The sequence below is a fragment of the Camponotus vicinus genome, unplaced genomic scaffold (genome assembly GCF_025532165.1).
Source record: "Camponotus vicinus isolate PSW18456_S1 unplaced genomic scaffold, iyCamVici1.0 SCAF_6, whole genome shotgun sequence".
NCBI lineage: Eukaryota > Metazoa > Arthropoda > Insecta > Hymenoptera > Formicidae > Camponotus > Camponotus vicinus.
Genome location: NW_028141978.1, coordinates 2,512,316 through 2,540,304, shown reverse-complemented (window position 1 = coordinate 2,540,304; position 27,989 = coordinate 2,512,316). Strand labels below are relative to the sequence as shown.

The 27,989-nt window shown below is 35.5% G+C and overlaps 2 protein-coding genes across 16 annotated transcripts in view; one reads left to right on the top strand and one right to left on the bottom strand.

Moving 5' to 3' along the window:
* Heph (polypyrimidine tract-binding protein 1 heph) overlaps positions 1-27,989 on the bottom strand; it is a 364,683-nt gene that overhangs the window by 304,904 nt on the left and 31,790 nt on the right. The gene's annotated exons all lie outside the window — the stretch shown is intronic.
* On the top strand, positions 227-4,956 carry LOC145972787 (esterase FE4). Of its 4 annotated transcripts, none has more exons than XR_014439288.1 (9): positions 227-510; positions 1,481-1,615; positions 2,035-2,191; positions 2,287-2,783; positions 2,859-3,027; positions 3,354-3,529; positions 3,585-3,735; positions 4,124-4,213; positions 4,482-4,516. XR_014439288.1 is itself a non-coding variant. In XM_083101717.1 (9 exons), the coding sequence occupies exons 1-9, from the start codon at positions 262-264 to the stop codon at positions 4,771-4,773; spliced, it is 1,968 nt and encodes a 655-aa protein (XP_082957843.1). In that variant the 5' UTR covers positions 227-261; the 3' UTR covers positions 4,774-4,956. The 4 variants fall into 4 exon arrangements, 3 of the variants coding, with proteins under 3 accessions (XP_082957843.1, XP_082957845.1, XP_082957846.1); XM_083101717.1 differs by having other exon boundaries at positions 4,072-4,213; positions 4,482-4,956; XM_083101719.1 differs by having other exon boundaries at positions 3,585-3,739; positions 4,482-4,956.

Genomic DNA, 27,989 nt, shown 5'->3' with positions numbered 1-27,989 from the left:
GACATAATTTTTGTTTGAAAAATTTCCCACACTTTAAACTTGCTTCAACGCATCTATATCACTCCTGTTAATTTATAGATACTTCATTTACAGATACTTCACTGACGTTTACTCATGGAATCATTAATGATAACATCAGAATGTTTAGTTATTTAAATGAGTAAGTCGGTTATTTAAGTATTTAAGTCAGTGTGTTTAAGTTATCCACGCTTATTATCCTCGATAACGCGTGCAATCGCGTAGTGTTCCTTCGCATCGAATATGGGGCAATATAAGTATATCGCATCGACAATATGCCATCGTCTGGACAAAAGGATTTGGAGATACATATGCATCCTCGTATTGTACTTCATCCTCGCAGACGGCTTGCTCGATGAGCCCGAGCCCATAGTCAAGACGAAATGGGGCATCTTTCAAGGTAAATGGAGCAGAAGCATACGCGATCAACGGATCGCGAATTTTCTCGGTATACCATACGCGTTACCACCGGTGGGCGATTTGAGATTCAGGGTGCGTAATTTGAGACTTATATTAATTTGCAATCTATTTGTGCACTCTCTTTCCTCTACACACGCATGCTATAAAGCTATCAAATAATAAAATATATAAGATAATTTTTGTATATATAAATATATTATTCGATAGATCCAGCGACACATAGATCCGGGGATACATTTCATAATGTAGAAAAAAATTAAAAATAACCATTTCTCTCAATATTTTATTTAAATAAAATATTATTTAACTATATTTATTTTTCGTAATGATGATAAGCACAACAATATAGAGAAAAAATATTTAAAATACAATAAATAAAATTAATTATTAAAATAATTTTAACTATTATAAAAAAATATTAAAAATCCTTATTTGAAATAATATTTAAAATTTGAATTTTGCATTTCGAAAGTAATCATTATTTTTATTTCTAGTATTGCTTTATAAAAATTTTATAATATAATTTAAAAAAAGAATATTAAAAGAAAAATAAATTTAAAAAAATAAATAACTGCATAAAGTCATGAAAATAAAATTTAAATATGTTATTATTATTTATAAATAGTTTGTTCTTTATTATATCTAATGAAAAAAAATTATTTTAAGTGATTATTTGTGTGTGAAATCCCTGACAAGAAAAAGATATATTTGACATACTTATTTCTAATTCATAAAATTAACTAAATATTTTAAATAAAATTTTAATTATCACATAAATAAATTTCATATTAATTTCATATTAATTTTATTTGTAATTTAATAGAGAGAGAGAAATAACTTATATTTTCCTTTTTTATGGCAAATCCTATTTTCACTTATCTCTGAATAGATTTAATTCTCTATAGATGTATATGTAAAAATTCTCTCTGATAATTTTTTTTTCAAATTGTAACAAATAAAGAAATGCAGATTGACGATGATCTTTCAATTAATTAAGATATTAATTAAAATAATAAAATTATATAATTCTCCTTTTATGTAGAGCCCACAACGATGGAATTACACATGGACGACAATTCGTAATGCTACAGTTGATGGAAACATGTGTATTCAAATAAGCGGTTCCAAAATTTCTGGTAGCGAGGACTGTCTTTATCTAAATATCTTCATTCCTTATGTAAGTTATGCATCATACAGAGATGTTCTTCATGAATGCTTTTAGAAATATTTTAATTATAATAATCGAAATATATTGAGATAATAACTAAAAGTATTATTATTATAACATAAATAATAAAAACTATAACAGCAAATGGATAAATATACTCTCGTACGATTTAGTAAATAATTTATATCGCGTGCAATTTCTGTGGTTTCCTTGAAAGCTTCAAAACGAGTGAAAAATTGCAATACTGCAATTTTTACAAACAAACGAGCTCCATTAGATCGCGAGACTAACTTGATTTTGATTTTGATTAAACTTTTGATTAAAATTACATTATTATGGCAGTATTGAGTGAGATTTTGATGTCTATTAAATATTTTGTTCACAGTAGTTTTATCGCTCCGAACGAATTTCCTTAGAAATCTTTATAGATTCCAGGCATTCAACGAATGAAATTGCCCGTTTTAGTCTTTTTGCATGGAGGTGCATATTATGAGGGCAGCAGCGACAGTAAAGAATTATCACCGGATTATTTGATGGATCAGGATATAATTCTCGTAACGTTAAATTATCGACTTAATGTTTTTGGTGAGCAAAAATTTATTAAATGTATAACTGTTTTTCTTGAGCATATATCTTTTTCTTTTTATTTTAAATGATTGTTGAATAATTCGATTATATAGGCTTTTTTAGTACAATGAACCAAGTTTCGCCGGGCAATTACGGTCTCAAGGATATGAAGATGGCCCTCGAATGGATACAGGAGAATATTCACAATTTCAACGGAAATCCCGAATCAGTAACTCTTATGGGAGCGAGTGCCGGTGCTGCGTCGACTCATCTACTCGCTCTCTCGAACAAGACAGAAGGACTCTTTCATAGATACATTTTATTGGGTGGTTCCGCTTTGGCTTCGTGGGCTTATAATTACAAAACATATCGACATATATGTTTGAAATCGATAAGGCTGGTTGGCTGCCAATCGAAAAAAGATGACGGTATAATTGCATTAAACGAGTCAGACACCAATAATTCCGAAGTGGAAAATGGGAAAAAAAGAAGTAATAATATCAATGTTTCGTACAAAGATTATAATGAAGGATACATGGACGACGAAGAGATGGTAAAATGCATGAGAACAGTCGATGCGAGGCAATTGCTGAAAATGTTAAAGCATTTTGTAAGCGTTGTCAATAATTTTATAAAAAGATCATTATATTGTATAAGACTGATGATTTGCACTATTTTGTGTTAGTTCGATAGGAGAGCATATCGAATGTGTGTCTTTTCTCCTACGTTGGAAGATAATTCAGAGGACGCCATTCTGACGATGCATCCGTGGAAAATAATAAAGGACGGTTTGTTCCGCGATATACCGGCAATAATGCAAGTCGTGAAAGACGAAGGGTTGGTGAAGACGTTCGGTAATTTCCGTTATTACTTTTGTCGTAATAATAATATTTAATTAATTAAAGTTGTCGCGCAAGTTAAATTAATTAACGGCGTCGGATAATTTGCGCCCGAGCGAAAGAAATACGCGCAGCTATACGCGATTCATATTATTACATTAATTAACTTTATATCTCTATATAGTTGAAACTCCCGTCTTATGTTTAAAGTGCTAGCTGTATGACACTCGAGCTCTTTTCATAATAATGAAATTATCTTTAATAAATTAAAAATGATGATTGTGTAAAGTTCAAAGTGAAACAAAAAACAAAGGATACTCATGTCCATGTATCCGTTTTAGGATTCTTCACAGATCCGAACTTAGAAAAAGAAATGATAGAGAATTTCGAAGAATATATATATGATTTTATAGAAAATCACGAACGGAGTTTCAACGCTGACGCTTTTATCGCCGCGATACAGGATTTTTATTTCAATGGAAATATATTGTTGAGTCTTAAAGGCAACATCACGGAGGTGAGTCTCACAGGGCGAATCAAATTGTAATGTTAACGGCAAAATATTTCTCTAGGTACTGAGTGACAGCGCAATAATATGGCCGACATTAAAAGCTGCGCAATATCAATCGGAAATAGGAAATTCTAGTGTTTATTTCTCTTTTTTCGCATACGAAGGCACATTCTCGCATACTTTCGTTTACACAGGCTCCCTGACTTATTATGGTTTGTACGTTATCAAATGTAACGATTTTTCCATAACATAGAATCAAGTTAAGAGGATTAAATCTTAATCTCTTATTTTTACACTAAATGAATATGTAATTAAATTACAACATAATAATCTTTTTCATATAATTTTTCCGTTTTTATATAATCTTTAGATAATTAAAAAAATAATCGCAATTATGTCAAAAAAATTAAAAAAAAGAAATGATTCTTTATTATCTTTAATTAATATCTTTAATATTTATGTGCGTATGTGTCGACTTTCTTTTCAGTTAAAAATTATTAACAATTTTAAAATGTATATGTAGATTTAAATAGATAATCTATTTCTAGGCGTCTGTCACAACGATGACTTAAACTACTTATTCCCTGTATTGAATAATAGGTGTGGGAATCTGATGTTAAATAATACGGAGAGCGATTTTACGATTATCAAAATCATGACAGAGATGTGGGCGAATTTCATGAAAGACGGGTAAATATAATTAAGAATATCGTACGATATCTGTTAACACTCACAAATCTACATAACATCAGAAGTGCGAATAAACTCAGAAAATCAATTATCAATTATAATTTGTCGAAAATTAATATAATAATTCCTGAAACATATTACGTCTTGTTTTCGTTTGCAATGCGTAATCGTCCGTTTCAAAGCCGATTGGAATCGCTATAAAATTCCGATCTTCGCTCATGATAACCGGATGGCCTTGCCAATCGTAATGTTTATTACACATTTACAGGGTACCGAAAGCGTGGATGATCCCTGCGTGGCCCAATTACCGCGACTATCATCAGTTTATGAGATTCGGGATTGGCAAGTCGACGGATATTGTGGTACAAACCGATTTCCTGTGCGACAGAATGGAGTTCTGGGAGAAGTTGCTGATCAACGTATCGACGGAATACGACACGATCATCGACGATTCTCCGGATGACACGTCTCCCATTAACGATGACCCCATCGAGTACAGGTTAACAATTGATCTTATGTTATTAATTATCACTTTACTTTGCGTATTAAAACATTATTAAATATTATTAAAATTATTTCATTTGCGATCGAAGATGAACTGCGTGATAAAAACGCGACAAAACTACGCAATCGCTTATACATATATCGTCACGATTCATACACGATATTTTTAAATTATTTTCCGCATATAAAAACAGAGAGAAAAATGCACGAATAAATTAATAAGGAATATAATATGTTAGGCGTAAATTTTATTGTAAATAAAATATTTTTGTTTCATATAAAAAATGTATTTTTTATAAAATATTATAGAATATTATACTATTTATGTATGTAAAATTATAAAATATGTCATTTAAGTGCAATAAAAATTTATAAAGATAAAGTAAATATACATGTGTATGTACGTATATCGCAGAAGGATATACCAGTTTGTTCGCCTCTTGTGGCTCAAGACATATTTGCAGTTCGGTGTACTTTCCGCGGAAGCTAGTTTACTTGCACCAATAAAAAGTAACGATGATAATAAATACGAAGCGAAGCTGTTTCATTTACTATCTAACGCCTATCTTACTCGTGGCATGAGAGCGAGAGCGTTACAGCTGTTAACATCGCCGATAAAGTTTCCAAAACTCGAGGAAGGAAAAGGGAGTTCTGAATTTAACTCCGTAAATGAACATTCGAGTTGGAACAAACTTATGTTTACCGATCTGAATCGTAAAGTTTTCAAAATTTTTCTTTTCACTCCGTTCTAGGTTTCACTTTTCCAACAGCGTTTTCATATATAAAAACAAAAGTTAAATATTTAAACACAACGTTATATATTTAAATATATATTCTCAGACATATGTACGTATATGAAATTCTTTTTAAATATATCGAAATGTACCATTTTCATTGGAAATTTAATTTCTACCGTGTGTATTTTCATGCTCGGCATATGAGAGCGTAGGCGGAATCACGATCCAAGCAAGCCGTCCTTGAGAGAGCAATTCGCGCTTCTGTCCGCAATTATAGCCGAAATTAACGTTATGAAAAATCCCCGGCGCCGCAACCGCCGCATTAAAGGGAGCCTAATAAACGAAAGGCATAATGAAATTCGCTTGGAAATTAAGTTCGCCACGCGACGAGTTAACGCGTATATAAAATATGCAGCTCCCGGTTTTTCCCGGTGGAAGCGCTATGAGCGCGCGAAGAGTGCGCGCTCGGGGAAATTAATCATCCGCCCTAGGCAACCGCTGTTTGTCTTCTTTCCGTTTTCCATCCGTTTCCGGATATATCGCGAACGAGAGAGAAAGAGAAAGAGAGAGGGAAGGAAGAAAGACAAATCCGCTCTCTAGCAGAAAGAGCGAGCGAGATCTCGTCTCCGCGAACAATGATTATGCAACGACGATGAAACGAAGACAAACACCGTATCTTCTGAGTGTATCACGAGTATATCGTCGTGTCTCTCCTAAGGATGAAAAGTGCTAACAGCCATGTTAAATCCGCGAGATCTGAGACTTCGCGCGGATTATTGTACAGCTTTTTCGTCGTATCTCGCCATGATGGAATAAAATAAGTATAGAGTATAAAAGAGTGGCATTCGCGATTGCATAACTTGCAAATCTACCTTTTTAATAATAAATTTAAAAAATTATTTACATATACACATATAGATTAATTAATTTATAAATGCAATGTTTCAGAAAGTGAATCATCTTGTATATAATAATAATATTAATATTGCATAAATTTAATAATTTAATGAGGATAGAGGATTTCTCCTTGTAAGAATTATTATAACACAGAATCCATATGCATCATATTTTCGGACTCGACAAAACTTGAAAAAACCAAGAGTAAAATTGCGTGAAGAAAGAATATTCTTCGTAATCAAATATATCCGCAAAGAACAGGCGACCGGGAATGTTATATTAAATTTCAGCCGGACAACATTGTTCCCAGCGATATTATTTCGTTATTGCGGGAACGACATTTCGTGTTTTCTCCTTCTCGCCAACCGCCTTATTCAAATGCCACATATTTTCATCAACATTTGCGCAAATATTTGCTGACATCTCTTATATATCCGGCGCTTCAGAAGCGCAAATCTACGTCCTCGACTGTCGATACGAAGATAGAAAAATAATTAAAAAAATTAAAATAATTAAAAAAAGTCGGAATCATGCAAGTAGTCAATTAATTATATTTCGTTAATTTCGTATATCGCATATCAATATTGCGATTTGGTTTAACGTAATATAAATTATTATTATATAGGACATGTAGTAAAATATATTAAAAAGCCGTCAAAAAGCAAACGCGTATTAACAATTTTATATTAATTATTATGTCTCTAAATTTGATTACTGAGCTCATTTTTTACTTTTCTCATTACCTGATTTCGAATCAGTTAATTTGATTGAATCGGTAAGATATTTTAATTCGACGCCCGGAGCGCAAAACCAATTAATAGCATGACAAGGCAAAGGAGAATTGCTGAGCGATAAACTCTTGTATCGTTTTAAATTATATATGTGAATATGCCAAATGAAACGACAAAGATAATATTGTTACATCCTCGGGATATATAGAAAGCGAATAGCTAAAAGCTATCAAAACCAAATATGTAGCTATCAAAATTACATATGTAACGCAGTGAAAGATTCAACTTTTACCACCATCGACAAGCGGTAACTTTATAAAGAGAAATCTTGAGAAATTAAAATATATAGATCGAGAAGAATTTACTTGAGAAAAATTTGCTCTTTTGCAACTTTGCGAATTAAATAGTTCTCTTTCGCTTCTTTCCGATTGGCGGACAAATGTAAGAATGAGAGAATGACGTGTAACGCGCTATGAAATAACTTGCGTCGTTGGCAAACAATGGCTCTGTGTATCCGAAATAGGATTCCGTTGCGCTTAATACACCGAGATAGTGTCCTTTATAAGTTCGAAACAGAGTCGATGCTTAATCCACTTTCCTCTCATTGCTAATGAATAGAGTTCCGCCGGCGGCGTTCGCGACTACGAAGCCATGCCGTTTCGTGGCTTTCGAATTAGATTCGCGAGATGCCTGGCGCTAATGCGATATTCAAAATCCGCGGATCCATCGCGCAAAATGGCGAATCTCGTGCAAATATCGCATTCACCGAAACACATTTGACGATATATTTCAAAAGTACCAATACATTAATAAAGAGATATAATAACGTGTAATGTGCATCATCTTTTTTCGTTCCATATTTCATATGTATTTTCAACATTCCATTTATACGCACTTTTATACGGATTTTCAATAACGGTATTATTATTATTATTATTATTTATTTCCTCGCATAAATAAAAATTATTTTATAAAATAGAAATATATAAAGAAGAGCACACTATGATCTCCCTTTTATGGAAAAATTGGTTCAAATCTGCTGGGCTTAATCTGCTTGTCCATACTAGGAAACGCTATTCGGAAGAAGAATAGAACGAAAACGCTATTATCTCAAGCTCGAATTATCTCCCGGGACACACTTTTCCAGCGCGTTCCAGCGTCGAGCTTAAATTGTAATTTCAGCCTTTGTCGCGGTCTCCGGCGACAATACTTGGAAAACGCGCGGGCGTTTCCAGTCTGTTTTTGCGCTCCTAGTCACGTGCGTATGAAAAACGCGCTTTGACGTGAAAAATGCACTACCGTTTGAGTTAAAGGGCGTTGCGCGCAGCGAACGCGACAGGATCCCAGAAACGCGTGGGAGGAAAAAAAACGGACACGTGGAATGTATGTGTTTTTTCAAGCTCGTTGGAAGAATCGTGAGAAAGGTACCGCGCGTAAACGGCGAACGTGAAACTGAAAGAGGGGAGTAGAAACACGCAGAGAGAATCGAATTTATTCAATACGAAGGATCATTTACGTCAATGATGGTGTTTAGATGTGTTCGCATTTTTCTCCTTTTTTTTTGTCGTAAGCGAACTATAAGTAGATTCGTCTTGAAACAAGTGTCGATAGGAAAGGGAACAAAACGCTATTGATTGGCGATTTGCATAGGCAAATAAACTCCAAAGAGACCAACTAAAACGCCGTTGCTATTTGCGCAGTGAGCGAATGATTGTTTTCGAAACGGTTCCTAGAAAGAAAGAGAGAGAGATAGGGGGGAAGGGGGAGATGAGGTGTACAGGAAGCGCGTGGACACCTTCGAATTCGAACCAATCAGCCAAAGTGTCAATTTCCCGTAGAAATGGATGTTTGCCAATGTTAGAGAACTTTACGAATTTATGGCTCATCCATAGAATATCCATTTTTTTACATCAATATAAAAGCGCACGAATTAAATATTACACGAAACAATGAGAGAAAAATTCGAAAGCATCTTTATATATAATTATAAATAGAATAAAAAATATATATATATAATTTATAATTAATATTTTTTTTATTTAGAGCTTTGATTATTACAATAATCTCCAAACTTTGTAATTCCGAAAAAACCTATATCATAGCGTTACGTGAGAAAAAAATTGTCCAGCGTGATTTTAATTCTTTCCTGTACCGCTTAACTTTTAGATCGCGAACAGCGATGACATAAAAATGTTCCAGATTCCGCGGCTCGAATACGTCGAAATTCACCTTTTCACGAGATGCAAATCGCGCATCGTGAATTGCGATACCGGCGTGTCGCGTGACGGCGTCGGTTAGTCGATGTCGTGCACAATACGTTAATGCGACATATTGTTCGCTGCACAAAAATTGCCCCTCGTTATATGCTCGACAATGCGAAGCACACCCTCCTTCATGATACACCTGTAACGATTGTCGACACATGAAGTCAATCGAGAAATCAATCGAGAAAAGCCAGAAGGAAATCAGAATCCTAACGAATGCATTCTAGGTAGGATTACAATTCAAAAAAATCTGCAAAAAAAGAATTTGATAAAATTAATAAATGTATAAAGTATTTTAAAAACATTTTGATATATGAGATAATAATATCTTGTGAATTTTATAATTTAGCAATATCGTAAAAACTCGAATCTCAAAACGATGATAATTATTGTATTTTTATATTATGTATGAGACAATGTAAATAAACAAAATTGGCTGTAATGTTATGGAAAATGTCAAAAGTAGATCTACGAAAATTGTACGATAACTTTGTGCATGCTTATGTACGAAAATTATTGCTCAGTTAACATGTAACATTTTCATGTAATAATGTTTATTTTATTTCAAGTTTTATTTTCAAAAAAATATATTATTTCAGTATATAAAATGTCGGAATTTTCCCCGGACATCCCTTGATGTAATAAGAAAAGAGTAATTTATTTTAATAACAAGTGAATTTATTTTTAAAGATTTATGTTTTATGTAATCCCTTTTTCTCTCTATATTCTTTTGTACATATAAATGTGATATAAATAAAAATTAAGGTATCGCTCTCTGTCAACTTTTAAAACATTACGATATTACCCAGTTAATTCAGAACTGTTATTTTTATATTAGATCTTTCCAAGATATCTCTAAGTTAGCTTATTCACCCCAACAAGCATTTGTTACTCGTTACACGCTCGTGCTTCGTGATTGTCCTTCATAATATCATCCTGGAGGACGGAGTCTCGCGGGGTCATCTCTACAATTCTTAGAATACGGTCGGGCCTCGGGGAGATATAAACGTTATGGTATTACCGTGTAATTCGTTGCATCCCTCCCGACGAGAACAGCGGCTGAGCCGCCGAATCGAGGGAGGGAGCAGATGCACTCGTGGGTCGGTATGAGAAAATGAATATTTGAAAATCCAAGGGTAGAGATGGGTAGATATGTATGACGACCGGTGAGCCGGTTCGTAGTCTGCGAATATCCAAGCTACCTTCTAATCTCGCTACCTCTAATTCTAACAAAGATTTCTCTCTCTCCCTCTCTTTTCCTTTTTATCTCTTTATCTACCACTCGCAAACTAAGGACCTAAGAATTGCTCGTGGAGAACTGCTCCCTGTATAAATACAAAGAGAATTTCGACGCGAGCAATAAAAATTCGGTGGCGTGGGAAAAATTTTCGGATGCGCGGCTCGTTGGATTGTTTCGCGGAATTCCGTTAAATTATTTTCTTAATCCGTATCGCACTGATAATTAATAAATGAGATTCCATAAATTTAATTAATTTTGTCATCGAGCCACGTTGTTCGAGCTTTTTTTCAAATTTAACATCGCACATCCATATTTCCCATTAGAGATTGGAATTGCTAATTCTTTTTTATTCCAACATGATGTGAGGAAAAAGCAAATCGATGTACAAAACGGACTGTCTGGTAATGCGACTTGCGGCAGGGTTTTCCATCGCATTTCGCGGATACAATCCCGGTACATGTGGACTTTTAAACTATTAGAGGCCGAAACACATAGCTGCAAACGAACACGCACAAAAGGTTGTACAGCGATCACTGTTTAAGCTTTGTTTCGCCACGAGACAAGAGTCACGTAGAGCATTCACGAGTATCGGGTCGCCCTTCGTGGACGAGTACAACAACGAAGAGAGGAGAAAGGGGAGGAAAAGTGGTATAAAACGCGGGGAAAAGGTTCGGTGAAAGGAAGCGAGCATGCAGAATGAAAAAGGTGAGCTTGGCCGCGGCACGAATTTACATGTCATGTATCGAGAGGCGAGCGAAGCTGCGGAAGCCTCCGGCGACGATGCAATCCAACCCGTACTCCCCGCGCGAGTCACTCTCTTCCTCTCCTGTTTCCCGTTCCCGTTGTATTTTTTTTTCTTCCTCTCTGTCGTTCCCTGCTCTTTCTCTCTCCGTTCATCTGACTCACGTACGTGTATTTCGTGCTAGACTGCGTTTTCGGTCGCTCGATGCGAAAGGGAGGTTAATTGTCACGCCTTTTTTGTCCGCAGCTTTTACCGCAGCGGTAACCCGTCTCGTTGGAAAAACGAAGATCGATCGGAGAGAAGAGGGACAATCGATTTTTCGGCAGTACACGTCACGACCGATCAACCTCTCTCGTCGCCCGTAGTATTTCGCAAGCTCTCGATATCCGTTGCGCGTATTTTCTTATCCGGCGCGAGGAAAAGCGCCGCGTACGAGAGGACAGTGAGCTTTTAAAGCATGCTAAAAGAACGCATCCGACATGCGAGATCGCCGAAAGAGCGTAGAAATGAAAAGTGATATTTTCTGTATTAAAAAATAACTGGAAAAACATTACTAAAATATTGTTTGGTAAAAGGGACGCAGAAAAATAGCGATATTTTAGCAAGTATAATTTATATATATAAAAAAATCCTCTCTCTCTCAAATATATATTATATAAATATTGAAAAGAGCAATTTCCTCGAACACAAATTTTAAAATATTTTAAATCTCGTAGTGTGACATTCTCTCGCGGAACAAAATTATTATTGTATCCATAGAAGATGTCCTTAACGTCAAAAAGCCGCTTTAGAAAACTCATGCTTAGACAACGTAATACCGCATAACATCCGTAAAATTTCCTGTCAGCTTGAATTTGCACAACTTCATATCCAGCCCCGAAAATTGTCGGAAAGTCGTACTCGCGTCGCGCTCGAGTATCTACGACGTAAACCACCTCGATATGCATCGGGTTCAGGCACTGAATAATTGAAACGATCTTTCGTCTCCGCCACCAGTAGAAATACGCGCGAGCAGCAACCATGTAACAGGAGCGACATTAACCTTTTGTAGTTTCCGTAGCGAACGAATGCATCGCGAGAGAGTAGCGGCAATACGACGGTTGCTTGCAATTCTACGATAAAGACAAATTCAAGCATACGTATGCAAAACAGAAAGACACATGAAGATGGAATAACATTGCGCAGTGCGAATCGTTTGTTTCTTGTTACTGTAGAAAATGTAAAATAACAATTCGTTTTCTCTCTTTCTGCCTCTTTTAAATTTTCAAACTCGTAATTACATCTCGAAAAAATTGTCGGAATTAACCGAAGGAACGAATTAATTGAACCTTTGCATCGTTATTTCTTAAGCATCTATTCAATTAAAATATCAAAAAATGTATAGTTATTAAATATTTGAGGATTTTTTGATAATTACACAAATCATACTTAATATCAGAGATAGATATAATATTAGTAAATAATATTATATCTATCTCTGATATTAAGTATGATTTGTGTAATTATCAAAAAATCCTCAAATATTTAATAACTATACATTTTTTGATATATATATATATATATATATATATATATATATATATATATCATATAGGAATTTTTTAAAATAATTACTGTGAAATATAATGTGTTCATACGATATATAAAATCTTATTTGAAATATTTTGGTTTATTTTAATCAGAAAAAATAAATATAGAAATTTTAAATATATATTTTTTTTCGTTAAACTTCATAATTACAAATAAAATAATTATTTCTTTCATTATATGAGTAGTAAACTATCTGGTTATTATAAATTTATATTTTCGTCCAATCATAATTTCTTTTTTGTATTTTGGTTGTTGGTAGTTTCTATCGCAGTTCATATTTCTCATTACACTACGTTAATTATTAAATAGATAACACGTTAGATAAAAGATTAATTAAACGCGTATTTATTTTTTGGTTTACGTAACATTTAGAATAATATATTTAAGATGAAATAAGATATAATATTTGAAATAATTACAATACTATTTAGAAAATCTTAAATGATATTAATTCAATTATGAATCTCTCTTTGATATTTTCTTCGACAACTGTCTAGATTATCGCATTTCAAATAAATATTCCCGAATAATATTTTATTTAAACAAAGCTGTATATTGAAATGATTATTTCCAATAGTCTGCATTTGAAACGTGCCCAGCATCGCTTGACATGTCGCGATAAGAAATCGTAACGATTGAACGATACGAAAGAGCGCCCGCAGACAGATTCGCCGACGTTAACTCGCCTTCTCGGCCTCGAGAGCCCGGCTTGTTAACACTCCGCAACTTGTAAGCCGCGACTAACAATAAGGAGCAGAGGCAAAGTGGATCTTTCGGATTTCTCTGAAAGGACAAAAGCCTCGGCGAGCTATGAAAGGCAGCGCCGAAGGATTACGGGCGATAACGACGACGGCAACGACAGCGACGAAGAAACCTTGATATAACGACGCAACTACAGGTGCGCGTGTATACGCGACTGGAATAACTGCAAAGAGGAGCGGCGCGGTAGGAACTTTGTTCATTATTCCAACAATTAGCGAGGCCCCTATTTCTTGTCCCGTTCGAGCGAGAAACGTCCTTTTCCACCCCTTCTCACTCTGTCGCACACGATCGTTTCCTCCCTTACTTCGCTTTTCTTTCTCATTATCGTTTATCTTTTTCAAAGACGACCGACGAAAGTTGACTTCGCCTCGCCTGAATTGAAGGATATCCTCGTAGTTGAATATTTTTAAAATTCCGAATATAAGTCTCGATTGAAATAAAAATCAAGTTCTTACGAAAGAATAGGGAGAAATTTTACGTAATTTATTTAAACTGTTCTCTTGATTTTCTATAACCTCTCGGAGGGCTAAAATATGATTTATCTACCATGCACTTACCGTGCACTTAAATTAAACTGACCACGGACTTAATAATATTTCGTAAGCTCTTAGTGGAAAAGATACGTTATCAATTTTACGCGTGATGAATACAAGAATGTGTATTGTGAGTTTTTTCATATCGTAAAAAACCTTACATCGCAATGATCTTTCTTCCCGCAATCGGAAAGTTTTATTCGCCCGCGCAACTTTTTATCAACGCGCGACTCCCACGCCTAGTTTTCAAAGAAAGCTACGAAGGCTCAACGTAAAAGTCGCCGGCAACTAAGCACCGCCAGGCGAACGGAACGGCTAAAAGGTGAGGCGGTCACCGGGTAGCTTTTCGCCGAACGAAATCGACAGGTGCGACCGCGAAGGGAGGCTAAAGCGATGGAAGGGGAGGTTTGCGAACTGCAGAGGAAACCGCAGCCGTCCAAAACCGCCGAGGACGCTACTATTATTCCTCGTCCTTGCGCGCCTCTTTCTCTCGCGCAAACCTCTCTTTGCCGCCGTCGTCGTCATCCACGGGCCGGTAACCACGAGCGGCTTTTCCCGACAAAGCGTCGCGTTAATATTCTCCGTCGTAGGGCCGGCAAAAAGTCCCGTGTTTGGCGATCTCGTCGCACTTGCCCGTTCCCCGCAAAAACTATCAACTTCCTCCCACTGTCAAAGGACCGAGCGATATTTTTGCCGGCACTGCGCACGTAACGCGAGATATGTACCTTTCCGAACTACGATAAGGTTTCCCCGAGGTACCACGACCTACGACGGCAAGTCAGTTTCTGTAGGACTAACGTAAAGTTGGAGTAAAAAAGGTATTAACATTCGCTTATATTCTCGTTCAAAAACAGGGCAATCTGCATTGAAAAGGAAGACAAGGTTTCTATATTATTTAGATTAAATTTAAATTTAAAAGATTTTAAATTATAAATTAAAATTTAAAAAATAAAAAGTAACATTTTAATGATTGATTAATTCATTATTATTTAATATTATCGATTGAGAGATCAAAGAGGCAGGAAATAAATTCAAGTTTTAATCTGAATCGAGGAATCGCTATCAAGGAATCGCCACATTTATTTTTCTTATTGTTGAATTGAAAAACTTCAAGCGCACATTTCCTTAATAAGCGCGAAACGTTCGCCGAAAGAAAAGAGAGCCGATTGATCGACGGTTTTGTCGGGACCATCGTGGCGGGAGAATGGTGGACAAAGTGGCGAACGAGAGAACGCGTACGTTGCGTAACTCTCTCCAAGTCCGTAATTAAACGGGCGCGTGGGCGTACGACAAAGGCGGCGCCGATCCGGAGGCAGCGAAATGAAACAACGGAACGGGAGACGGGCCGTCAAAGCTCTTCGAGGCGGTCGGTGCATAAACGAGCGCATAAGAGCGTGTCTATCGCGAGAGCGATTTAGCGAGATCCGAAATATGCGTCGGGTCAATTAGCCGCGATTGCAATTATCGGATAAGCTGTCGGCAACCGCGTCGCGACCGAATTTTCGAACATTAAACTTATCAAGAGCGCAATTCTTGTATCTACGCGCATTTCCTCGTATTTCGCGACTCGACAAAAACGACAACGCGCTTACGTTCCCGAAAATAATAAAGTGCCTCGAGAGCGGGACGCCGGAAAAATTGAGAAATGAAAACTTGAGGCGAGCTTACATCTGCGTCCTCCATCTGCTCCCTTGTCCCTCTCGGTATAAAGAAAGAGGATAAGAAGCTAGATAGCCAACAAGCAACGCGAACGTAAATAATCCACCAAGTCGTGAAAAAGAAGCAACGGTAACCGCAAACGGTAGCCGCAATCACGGGAAGTGGCCGAGTTTCAGCAAGTTTTCCATAATCCTCCCTGCAGCTTTACCGCGTGTCTTTTACGGTCATGACAGAAAGATGAAGATCATGGAGCCGGAATAAACCGTCGCGCGCGGAAAAGTCAGGCTTTCGCTTGCACGAGAGATATAAAGCCTAATCGCCGGATGTGTGTCCCGATCTCTCGAGAGCGCTCTTTCGGCTTTCGGATTCCAGATGAATTTTTCCCATAAGAGATCTCGAACTCCGCGATTGCGCGTGCACGGTGTCCCGACAACGAAAACTGCTCGCAAGAGCGACGCGTATCATCAGCTCCGGAATGGCAAACGAGGTCAGAGGTCACGCATCAAACATTTAGCGCATACTCCGCGCGATAACTTTGACTACGTCCGCATCAACGAGGCTGTTAGTTATCCCGGACAAAGAGAGCAACACACAATCCCCGGGTAGAGCGTGGATTTAACTCGGTACAGCCTGCCCGGTGAATATCGCGCAATGGCCAAAATTTGCGCGAAACCGAATTTCTACCGTTCCAAGCCGTGCAATGCACCTAATTACGCAATACATTAACAATACACGTACTTCAAACGCGCTCCGTCCGACTTCTCTTTCTACCGCGTTGGAATTATTATTAGTCCGCAACACACAATACCGGTTGTAATGTCCATCAAAATCTCCTTCTCGGTCGACGGCTAATATTTAATCTGTAATTAAATCCGCGCTGAATAGGGCATTGTGAGAGGCCGCATCAAGATAATACCTTGAAAAATCGCGCCGTGCGCGAAATCATTTTTAATGAATATCGCAAAAATGCATTTGTTTTTTTTTTTATGACTGAATTTCGTTGTGACAAGACGAAGACAAACGAGAAGAAGAAATATTTTATACACTTTGTCGAAGCCAGCTAACTTTCTGCATATCTATCTATTTCTAAAACTAATTCTCGTAAATCATTGTGTATATAAATAAATAAATATAAATAAATAAATAAATATATATATATATATATATATATATATATATATATCACTCTAAATCATAAAGCAAAAAATTATTTAATAAACAACAGTACGATTTGCGCAGCAGCAGAGTTATACCATATAAGGTTGTAATCTGCGTGTGTGTGGAAAGCACCAATATATGTAAATTATATATATAAAACAATATCCATATACATAAAAAAATATAACTATATTATTTCAGAAAATGATTATTGTACACAATTAAATTTTTCATTCATACTTTATACACACACAGAGATATTTACGTAAATAAAAATTTAATTTTTACACACACAAATAAATATTCCTTGAATATTTCCGATTTAAGATGAATCATTTTCTGCTTAAAAACATTCACATACGAATAATAGAACCGAATGACCTAAAATTAGAATACCTTAAAAATGACCTTAAAAATTAGAAACAACGCGTACAGAATATTCCGTACGTAATAAACTTAATGTTAAATATTTTATGTCGATAATACATTGTTATGTATATTACGTTTCACGGCGTATAGCCCGCTGTTATTTACACGTCACGTCGTAACCTTGGCGTCATTCATACGGCGCGACCTCGTCATTCGTACGACGACACTCGAGCGAGAAGGCTGCGGCGTGAGCCGCTCCGCGTACATACACACACATTTTCGTAAATACTCGATCGTACGCGATCATTCTCCGCGATTGTAACAATTAACGATAATCGGTAATCGTAATATTCATCATCTGTAATTAAAGGATACATATGATTGTATCGATGGCCATTAGATTCGAGTAATAAAACGGCGCGATAAATAGGATGTTTATTAATAGTAACACATGAATTTTTCGCGGGATTGATAATCCACCATGCTTGTAAAATTAACTTTCGATTATGTAATTTCTGATTTCATTAACTCGATAATATTAGCATGAAGCCAATATCATTTTCCGTGTTCAACAAAACGTCATAAATACAGTACGAATCGAATCGAATGACGTCGCGACGCATTTAATTAGTAAATACATCTGGTTATTAACTCTATACTTGTCATATCTCTATATTTATCAATCGCGTATCTCACGCGTATATGAACATTTCTATATCGGTATCAAACGCGTATTCCGCCAGAATCGTTCGATGGAATACTGTCGGCAAATGTAACTATCTTTTTAATTAACATAGTTTCTGGATATTTATCTTCAATTTATATATTTATATTTATATATTTATTTATGTACCTATAACACGAAATATATAATATAAAATTAAAATAATAAATAATATAAAATTATTCTGAGATGAGAGCGTTCATTCAACAATATAATTCGTGCCATTTCGTTGCTTAAATTAAATAGCCGTTATCGCGATATATTTCAACGTGTCGTTTATCGTGGAAGTTAATCAATTACGCAAGCTAATTATCGTTAATTGTGACATTGCTACGTAATTTTCGAGTGTCGATTGTAATTTTCGCATTCGTTCTTCCGTCGCGATATAAATAAAATATATTATTATTATTACACGCGTTGCGTGCAATTAATATCGGGAGTGCCGTACAAAGTGCCGTGCGTTTTTTTTAAATTAATATAAGTGATTAATCGTAATTAACCGCGAGTGAATGCCATGAAGGAGCAATTAAGAATCAACAAGAGAAGACGAGATCTTGGATCTTACGATGGTGGAACAATCAGAGGTGAGGAATTTATAATTTACTTAATGTAATATTTTGAATTGTGAATTAATTATTTGTCTTCCGATAATCTATTTTATATTATTATAAAATATAATGTGTGTCTAAAATAATCTAAACTTTCAAACATATTCCAAAAATACAATATTAGTAACAAAATATTTATAAAAACTAATATATTTTTATATAGATATTTAAATATTCAGTCACACACATATTGTGTTCAAAATTTTATATAATTATATAAATATCTGATTACATAAATCATTTAGATATAATTATAAAAATAAATATTAAATTTTTATTCGTTTTTTATATGCAAATGTTTAATAAAAAATTAATCTAATTTTCGAAAAATGTCAAGTTTTATAAAATATGAGGAATAAAAATCTAATTTTTAGAAACATATATGTTATATAAATTATTTATTTGTATATATATGCGTAAGAAAATTAGATTTTTACATTTATTATACTTTTTATAAAAGTTTATATTTAAAAAATTGTAATTAAAATGAAAATTTAATTAAATTTAATTTTAACTGAAAATTGGATAGTTTTTTTATTAAAAACTTGTACACATAGAACAAATAAATAAAAAATTAAATTGCATGGAATAATTATTTCTTAAAATATTATTTACTTTTTCGACATCGCTTTACAATTTAAATTTAAATAATTTAATTTAAATTATTTGTGTTTTGCAGATGACACAAGATTGTATACTACAAACTCTGCTATTGCGCATCGTGCTGGTGAGTTAAATTATTTTTTTTTTATTTTATAATCTCTCAAAGTAATATATTCGTAATCTCTCAAAATAATATATTCACGAGAATTATATCAGATATAAATACATGTACATAAACGTTATCAAATATAATATATACGTAAACGTACAAATATAATACGTTACAACGCGTAGTTATAACAAACTTGAAACGCATTATCGTTGAAATTAATTATTGGGATCGAAAACATATTATATTAGATTCCACGTGTAATTATATACGCAATATTGTAGATTATGATAAATCATTGCTTTAATTTATAGTTAGTGTGTATCATACCGCATTACATTTACATTTTCCGAACTTTACTAAACAGATTGCAATAACAATCTGATAACATGCGTCGCCAAATCAGGACGCAATAGCAATGTACTTTGCAATTCCCTTTGTATCGGAATGACGGATATCTCACGATGCTGATTGGCTACACGCTATATGGGGAGAATATTATAGACATTGCTCAGTGTCGGCTTCGACACGATTCCGGTTGACAGTTTGATTGCGAGCGCAGTCTGTAATCCGGCTAACTTACAACGTTATCCAGAACTTTGTTCAGCGCCGATGAAATGAAATAAGCTCAACTGGCAACTCTCCCTATGCCTCTACGTTGAAAAGCAAACGGCATATTCTAACGCTCCTATTGGACGTGACATTCAAACTTGAAGTAAAGTTATCCATAGCGTAGCACGGAGAGAAAGCTGAGCTTATTTAAACATCTCCGCGATCCTGTGAGTACATGTTGAACGAACTTATCCCGGGATCGTCGCATTATTTTAGAAACTCTTCCATTAATATCTAATTATTGTGTTCTAATTTGTAAGGATATTATTTATAATAATATTCTTTCGTGTACACGTGTCATAATTTTGTCAGAAACTCGGTAAATATTTAAAGAAAAATATTTGAGTTGAGTCTTTTCACAATCTATGTTCGTAAAACTTGTATCGGTCATAATATCAAAGTATTGTAGAAATATAATGGAAGCGTAATAGTTTCCGGAAATTAAATTTCTATCTCACCGGATCTCTCATGGATGGATCATGCTAATAACCACATTGTACGTATAAAAGGCAAGATAAAACCGTTTCAAAAGGCCCATGTCCGGTTCAAGGAAAGTTGGTTCATTCAAAACGCACAATCGCTATTCTAACATGACGTCATATAGTATGTATCGATTGATGGCCTGCTCCTTGGTCTACGAGAGGTATAACAGTCGATATCGTTAATCGTGGACGGCAACTCCTCACAAAAGATGAATACATTGAAGGATGCGCGCATTCAATGGACAGATAAGTAAATGGCTTCGCGCTTATATAACTCTTTCTCGTGATTATGTATAGAATTTAATGGTCTCGTAATATTAATATTACTGAAGTGCAAAGATTAATGAGCAACGCGACAAAAAAATATAAATACTGAAATATATTTATAAGGTGCGTAAAAAAATAATTTCTACGTGTTTTGAAGAATTAGAAAAGAGCGTAGATAAAGTTATTCGTCCGTCTGATCGCGCTGATTGTGAGGGGAAAATGACTTCCGGCGCGAGACTCGCGGAAACGACGGTGCCGACGTTCGTTGCTTAAAGCCGGGTCAGATAAATAGCGAACCTTCGCGCGCGTGTCTTTCGTCCGCTAAGAAACAATTTCATCAGCATACGCTTCGCGGCGTTCTCGGGAAACAGATCGTTCTAAATTAAGAAGCCGACATGCGGAAATAAACTTGCCTCCGTTATGGGCAAAAGCGGGCGCTCCATCAGCCCTGGGGGTTGATACGGTTTCTGGTTTCTATTGGCAACGCGATATGGAGTTCACGTCGAATCCGCAGTATCCATAACGGAAGCATGATCCTTTCGAGACTGGTAAATTGAAGCCGAGATACGCAAGACCGGATCGCTTTTCCAAATTGAATTTTCCGCGGTGCTTAAACGTTCCTCCTCGTTCCGTGTTTCCCTACAGCGACAGACTAAAATCACTGAAACGTCCGTCTGTACGACGGTATGTTTTCATCTCCGGGAATAACATCGTCGACTTCGTCCGGGAGGAAGGAGGTCGACGGTACGAGCCATTTACGTAGAAAGCGATGCAAATGTAAACTTCAAAAGCGATAAATAGTAATATGACGTAAATACAAATTAATTCAGAGCATTATACAAGATTTGATAATAATAATTTTAAAACATAAAATTATGATAATACACTTTACCCTGGAATTCACGCGATGATTGGGACGATTGGGTTCGATATCGGAATTCGCACGATTCTGTCGTATAACATGTCGATTTCATTCGTCGCGAAAGGGAAATGTTACGATGCTCTTACAAAACGAAATCAGGGTCGACGAACGCGTCTGATAAATTTAATTTAATTCCAGTCGTCCCGGAGAGAATGCATTTTCTACTTGACAGAGATAAGACGTTGTCTTGTCATCGAGAGAAGGGAGGAGGATTGGAAGTGTTTGGAAATGTTCAAATATATCCTCATCCATCGTTACGTCATATAGATGTCATAAATATCAAATGAAATTAATGATAGCACAGTCGCATTAATGATTTAGAGATCCACTTGTCAGTAGTAAGTACAAATAATTGGTCAGACTTGTCGGCATTGCAATACTCTTGCATTAAAGAATCTTATTTCACAAATTTCACGAATACACATTTGATGAGGTTCAAAATCAAGATTTATACGTAATAATATCGTAATTAATGCACAATAAAAATCTTACACGTACATGTGTGTGCGTGTGTGTATCAAATTCTAATTTTTGTTTAATTCGAAATTTAAGATGTAAATATTTTTCAACTATCCACATATATCATAGATTACCCTAGGAAATTCGCAATATCAGTTCAATATGCTTTTGTGCTTACGATTGTCTTATATGTACATATGTATATACTCGACCGACGCGGAAACCCATAGAGCAATAATTCTACGGACTTACGTCCTCTGTTTCGAGCGTGTGTAAGGTTTCTCTGAGCTTCTCTTCTGATAACCAGCACGCTCGTATATTACTCTATATATGAGTAATGCACTTTGCTCGGTTAGGCTTCCACGCGCGTAACTCGCACACATACGCGCGATATATGGTGTTCGTAGCATCGCTATGTGGACTGAGGATTCACGCGTCTCATGCGCCGAGAGGTCCGCATAATCCGAGGTCTGGTCCAGATCAAAGCCAAGTCTCGCGTAATATATTCTCTATGAATAACTCAGTCGAGAAAGAGAGAGAGAGATTCTGCGGAGAGATAGCGGTTTTGCGCGCGGTGACCTTTTCCCGCCTCCTTTCTTCATCTCCTTTCGACTCGTATTGCGAATTGTAAGCGAAACCAACAACGTGATATGGGAAAATTAAACGGCGGAAGCCATCGCTCCACGGGGACTATTATTGCCGCATTTCTGCAGCCTTCGATCGGAAAATGTAAAGTAAGCTAGTGACTGGGGGGATGAATGTGGATTGGCGATATTTTGATATTACCCCTGCCTTGCATTATTAAGTTGATACACAGATATAATCATATCGTGTATCGATCGGTAGTGCGTACATTTCAAAAATATAAATGTCGAAAATAATAATGTCGAAAATAAACATTTTAAAATTAATTTTATTTAAATATTATTAAAAAATTTAATTTTTTTCACGAGAATGAAAAAACAGAAAATATTAAAAACGTATTTTAAATTAATAATAAGAATAATTTTAAAATTTTTATTTAAAATAATATTTAAAGTTGTCAAACTTGTTATTGTTCTTTTAATATCATTTTTTACATTATTTCAAATATTATAGTAAAAATTATAAAAATATTATAGTAAATAGTAAAAAAAAATTTTTTAAAATAACTAAACAAATATGCATTTAGATATATCAAAATCACGACCATTCTTTATTTTTTTAACAATAATTTAAAAAGATCACAAGTATGATTTAATAAAATATAACGAAAACAGACCGAAGAAATATAAACCATAGGGGAAAAAGAAGTAGAATGAATATAAATTTGTAAAAATAGTTTTCATATATTATATATATTTTAATTTAATGTTTCAATTTTAAGAAATGCATATCTAAAACATTTATCCGATTCGAGAATTTCTTAATTAACATATATTAACATATAAATAAATTATTTTTTATACTAAATTTTATTTTATTATTCAATAAAAGAAATATAATTTATATACAAATATAGAAAAAAAATAATTTATATATAGACATTTTTATTTTTTAAATGCTATTTTGCGTTTCTTATTAATACAAGTAATTATCTGCAATATAACACGATAACATATTTATAAATACATTTTATATTTTCTAAATCGCACTAAAATATCTTGCTTTCCGATGACAATCTCCGTTAAATTGCCACGGTAAAATATATACAAGAACTCGGAATTCGCGAAAGCGAATTGTTCTCGCAATGGAATTTTTCAGTTTCCGACGATTTCGCGAAGGAAAAACAAGAGAAAAGAAAAGAGAGGGGAGAGACTGAAGTTGGAACCGACTTTATTAGGATGCCGGTTAACGAAAGAAATGTGGAAGGTTTAAGTCGTTCCTGACAGCACTAAATAAACCCGAACGCTTTTCCAGAACGCTCGGACAATATGGCAGTTGCACGAGATATCCACAGTTACAACATAGACCGGGCGACTTAATTAGATAGCGACACATAATGCGTACATTTGTATCTATTAGTCGACAGCGGCAACAATGACGTCTCCTCGCGCTCCCTAAGACCATGGCATTAATCATTCTAACGCGCCGTCGCGTGAAAACGCAACCGATGGGAATCTCGAAATAATCTCGAGTAATTTGATAGTCTACGATTGTAGGAAAAATCGAATTCGTTGTCATGTAAGTAATGCGTATCGATTTGATAGTCGCGATTTATTTTCATATGATGTAACGTAATTCGCATTCGAATCTTCTTTTTCAAGATTTCAAACACATAATCATATAATTTTTCATATTCAATCATATAATAAAAATCCAAATTGCTTGGAATACTATTCAAAAACAAAGTTTTTTATAAATCTTGAAAAAAATCTTGAAAATTTTAAATGTCCTAAAAATTTTGAACGCCTCTTCTTGAAGAGAGAGAAAAATATCCATTAAATATTGACATTTTTCTTGATTTAGATTTAAATTTTCATATTTATATTATAAGAAAAATGTCAATCTCTAAAATTTACAAGTTAATAAGACTTTCAAAAATTTCATGATTTCGAGTAATGTTTAAAACAATTCGAGATTTTCATTATTATAGTAATGCATTCGAAGTGATTCGAGTCCATCACTAGATACAATACTTTTATCAATGATTAGGAAAAAAATGTCACGCATCGTTATGTATTTCAATGATGAGGCGACGCTTATCATCAGCAAACATAAATCCTCGTATCGTAATTTATACAAATTAATCTCGAGCGTCTAATATGCTTGTTTTATTGTCGTACTAAAAGATTACGTCGAAGTCGATATAGTCACCATCTATCACATTTAGTGCATTTATCGGGCATCGTAAATCTACGCGGAACGCGATCGTTCACGCTAGTTGAGATAATTTTATGGTATTTCACGACGATTTTACGGCACGTCCGACTCGTCGTCCGATTAATTTGATTGAAATGGCGACGACGACCGCGCGCGATCGGACCACATTTCTTATCCTTCGGTTACAATTGCGATAAGTTTATTATAATCGGCGTCGATTTTCGCGATGAGATTTCTCCTCCCTCGCTAATCCTTCCTTCCACTTCTCCCGACGTTCACCGTATCTTAAGATATTCGTCCGGAGAAATACGTCTCGCGTATAATCCGGGTAGAATCACTGCGTTAAGTGACGCGGAATTCAACGTCAGAATGAAAGCTCTGGTAGCAAAGTCTTTATAGCCGTCCCGTCGGCAGGAGCGTTAATTAATGCGTTAACGAAGAGGGTAGCTTCTCCGGACTAGTAAAATCGGTATACACATTTACGGCTCCCGGAAAGGATATCCGATCATGACGACAAACTTGAAGAGCGTACGAGACAATAGGAGCAGTTGACAGCCAAAGTAAAACCAACGTCAAATTATCCAATTATAATGTAAACGATATATTGATTACGAAAGACGGAATTTTTCTCGGCTAATTAAAAATAATGTTTCTCTCAAGCAACACATTTTAATATATTTCTACCGTCATCATTCTTCACTTCAAAATTGGCCTCTGTAAATTTTAATATATAACTTTTACAATAGAAATTTCGCGTTTATTTTTTGCCTTTTTCGCTCTCCATTGCAAACTTTGTTTCTATGCTTCATATACGCTATTTTAAATGTATTTACGCGTAAGTAACATATTCTACGAGACTAAAGGAATTACGGTTCCGCGGCATTGAGCGACGTATATGTAGCGCGCACAACGTCGAACGAAATTAAGCCTCGCAGCTTATTAAGCTCGTCGGGCGTCGTCGTCGTCACAGGGGGCCACATCCCCCGTCCTTCTCGCCCTCTAAACTTGCGAATCTTGCGAGCCTACGCGACAGCAGAAGCCGCGCAAGCTCCTTTCCCAGGCGATTTTCATTTTGCGCGCGAGTGACTTTGCCCCCTCGATCTACCCCGAAGCAGTCAGCTCGTACAAGACGGGGGTAATTTTGCGCCAAGATTGTTTGTACATCGTGAAAAGTGATGTTGGAAAACGATGAAATTTCCTCCGGGGGAAGGGGAGAAAAGATGAGTCTAATGAAAAGTCTTAGTCTAGGCTAGTCTCTACTTTCTTGATCTACACATATGCATGTGAGAGATTTTTAATATAGGAGCATTGCAGAAAGAGATTATATCCTCTTCATGTTACAAAAACACGCTGGAGAAACAAGTCCTCTTGTTTTTCAACCAAATTCTTTCCGCGAATTTTTCCGCAAATTTTTGAATGATGAAAAATAACGGACGGTTGGATTTTAATAAATGTTTTACAAACAACTACAATAAAACATGATATGACAGAATCCAGATTGTGTATCGAACAAGGATAGTTATTAAATTTAATAGTGCAGCTGTTATATACTGCCACGTGCTGTTCGGGCATTGCCAATTACTGTGAAGAGGAAAATAGAGAAATATTCGCATAGTGGATTTTTACAGTTGAATAGCGCACAACCAAAGTTAAATCGTTAACGAATGTTTCCGCCACTCGATCGCTAATTTTTTTCATGTTCGTAAAAATTATTAAGTCAAATCGTGACGTGTGTGGCCAAATTACGCAATATTTCGAATCGAACAGAAAAGCTTTCAGCTAAGAAACGAGATGGAACGGAGTTCGAGTTGATTGCTAAAGTATCGCAACAATTCAAATCTCGTTGTCGGATATTATTCGTTTCGAATGCGCGCTCGTTAACCAGACAATGCATGACAAAAAGACTACAAGTAACGCCAACAACAGCGGCTTAATAATAGCGCGCGGTATTATAATATTGCACATAAAAGTATCAACTAATGATTACTTCACATAAAAATATCCGCAAATTCGCTTTTACCTTTGTTGCTTTATTACGCAAATGTTGATGTCGACATAAAGTACTTGAAAAACATTTAAATGGCATAATCGATAAAATCTGAATTAAACTTTGCCGGTAAAAAAACATCGTATAGCAAAACCACTTGTATAAAAAAGTTAAATCTTTGAATTCGCAAATAATTAAATATTTAGCTTCTCCGTCATGCTTTATAGACAATAAAAATAATCTCTTATCGTACACAGGCTATGCTTTGATTAGATGATTTGCGAAAATGTTAAGATAGCGAAACGAAGTGGATGTATCAGAGGGCGAGCGTCGGCGAGTACATCAAGATCGGGGAAAGCGGACCCTGAATCTTTCATGAAGAGGTCTCGTACCTTTTAATGTGTATGTTAGCTGACGGCCGCTCTGATACGATCTATGTACCCGTATACATAATGTGCATGTATGAATATAGCGGTTGAGTTATACACGTATAAGGGGTACGACGGTCCCTTCCGGCATCGCATCCTTATACATGAGATACAAATCCTTAGCGCTCTGATTATGGATCCCAAGATGACCCTCGAGCCGCGCGCGATTAATACATATATTTTTCACTCAGCGAGAAGTCGTGCATCCCGAATCCCGAAATTTGCATATTGAACTCTACGAAACATTCCGAAACCCTTTGTACGAAAAGCTCCATTGCGTTCGAATCGAGCTAGTCTAGAATAGCTTCGAAATTAAGAAAATCAAGATTCGCGCGATGAATTCGTATAAGAGGTAAAATGTATACTATTGCTCGCTTTAACTTTTGTTCCGTATCGATCTTAGGCGCTCATGAGATGAGCTAATCCAAGTTCCACGAGGTACTTGACGCTCCTCATATCGAGACAAATTCCCGATATATCGGCTTCCGCAAGGATCTTCGATGATTTAGGAGAGCATATATAGTCGCGAATCTCGGCTTTGTACTCGGCTTCCGTAAACGGATCATCAATGCCCATTATGTCGTCAT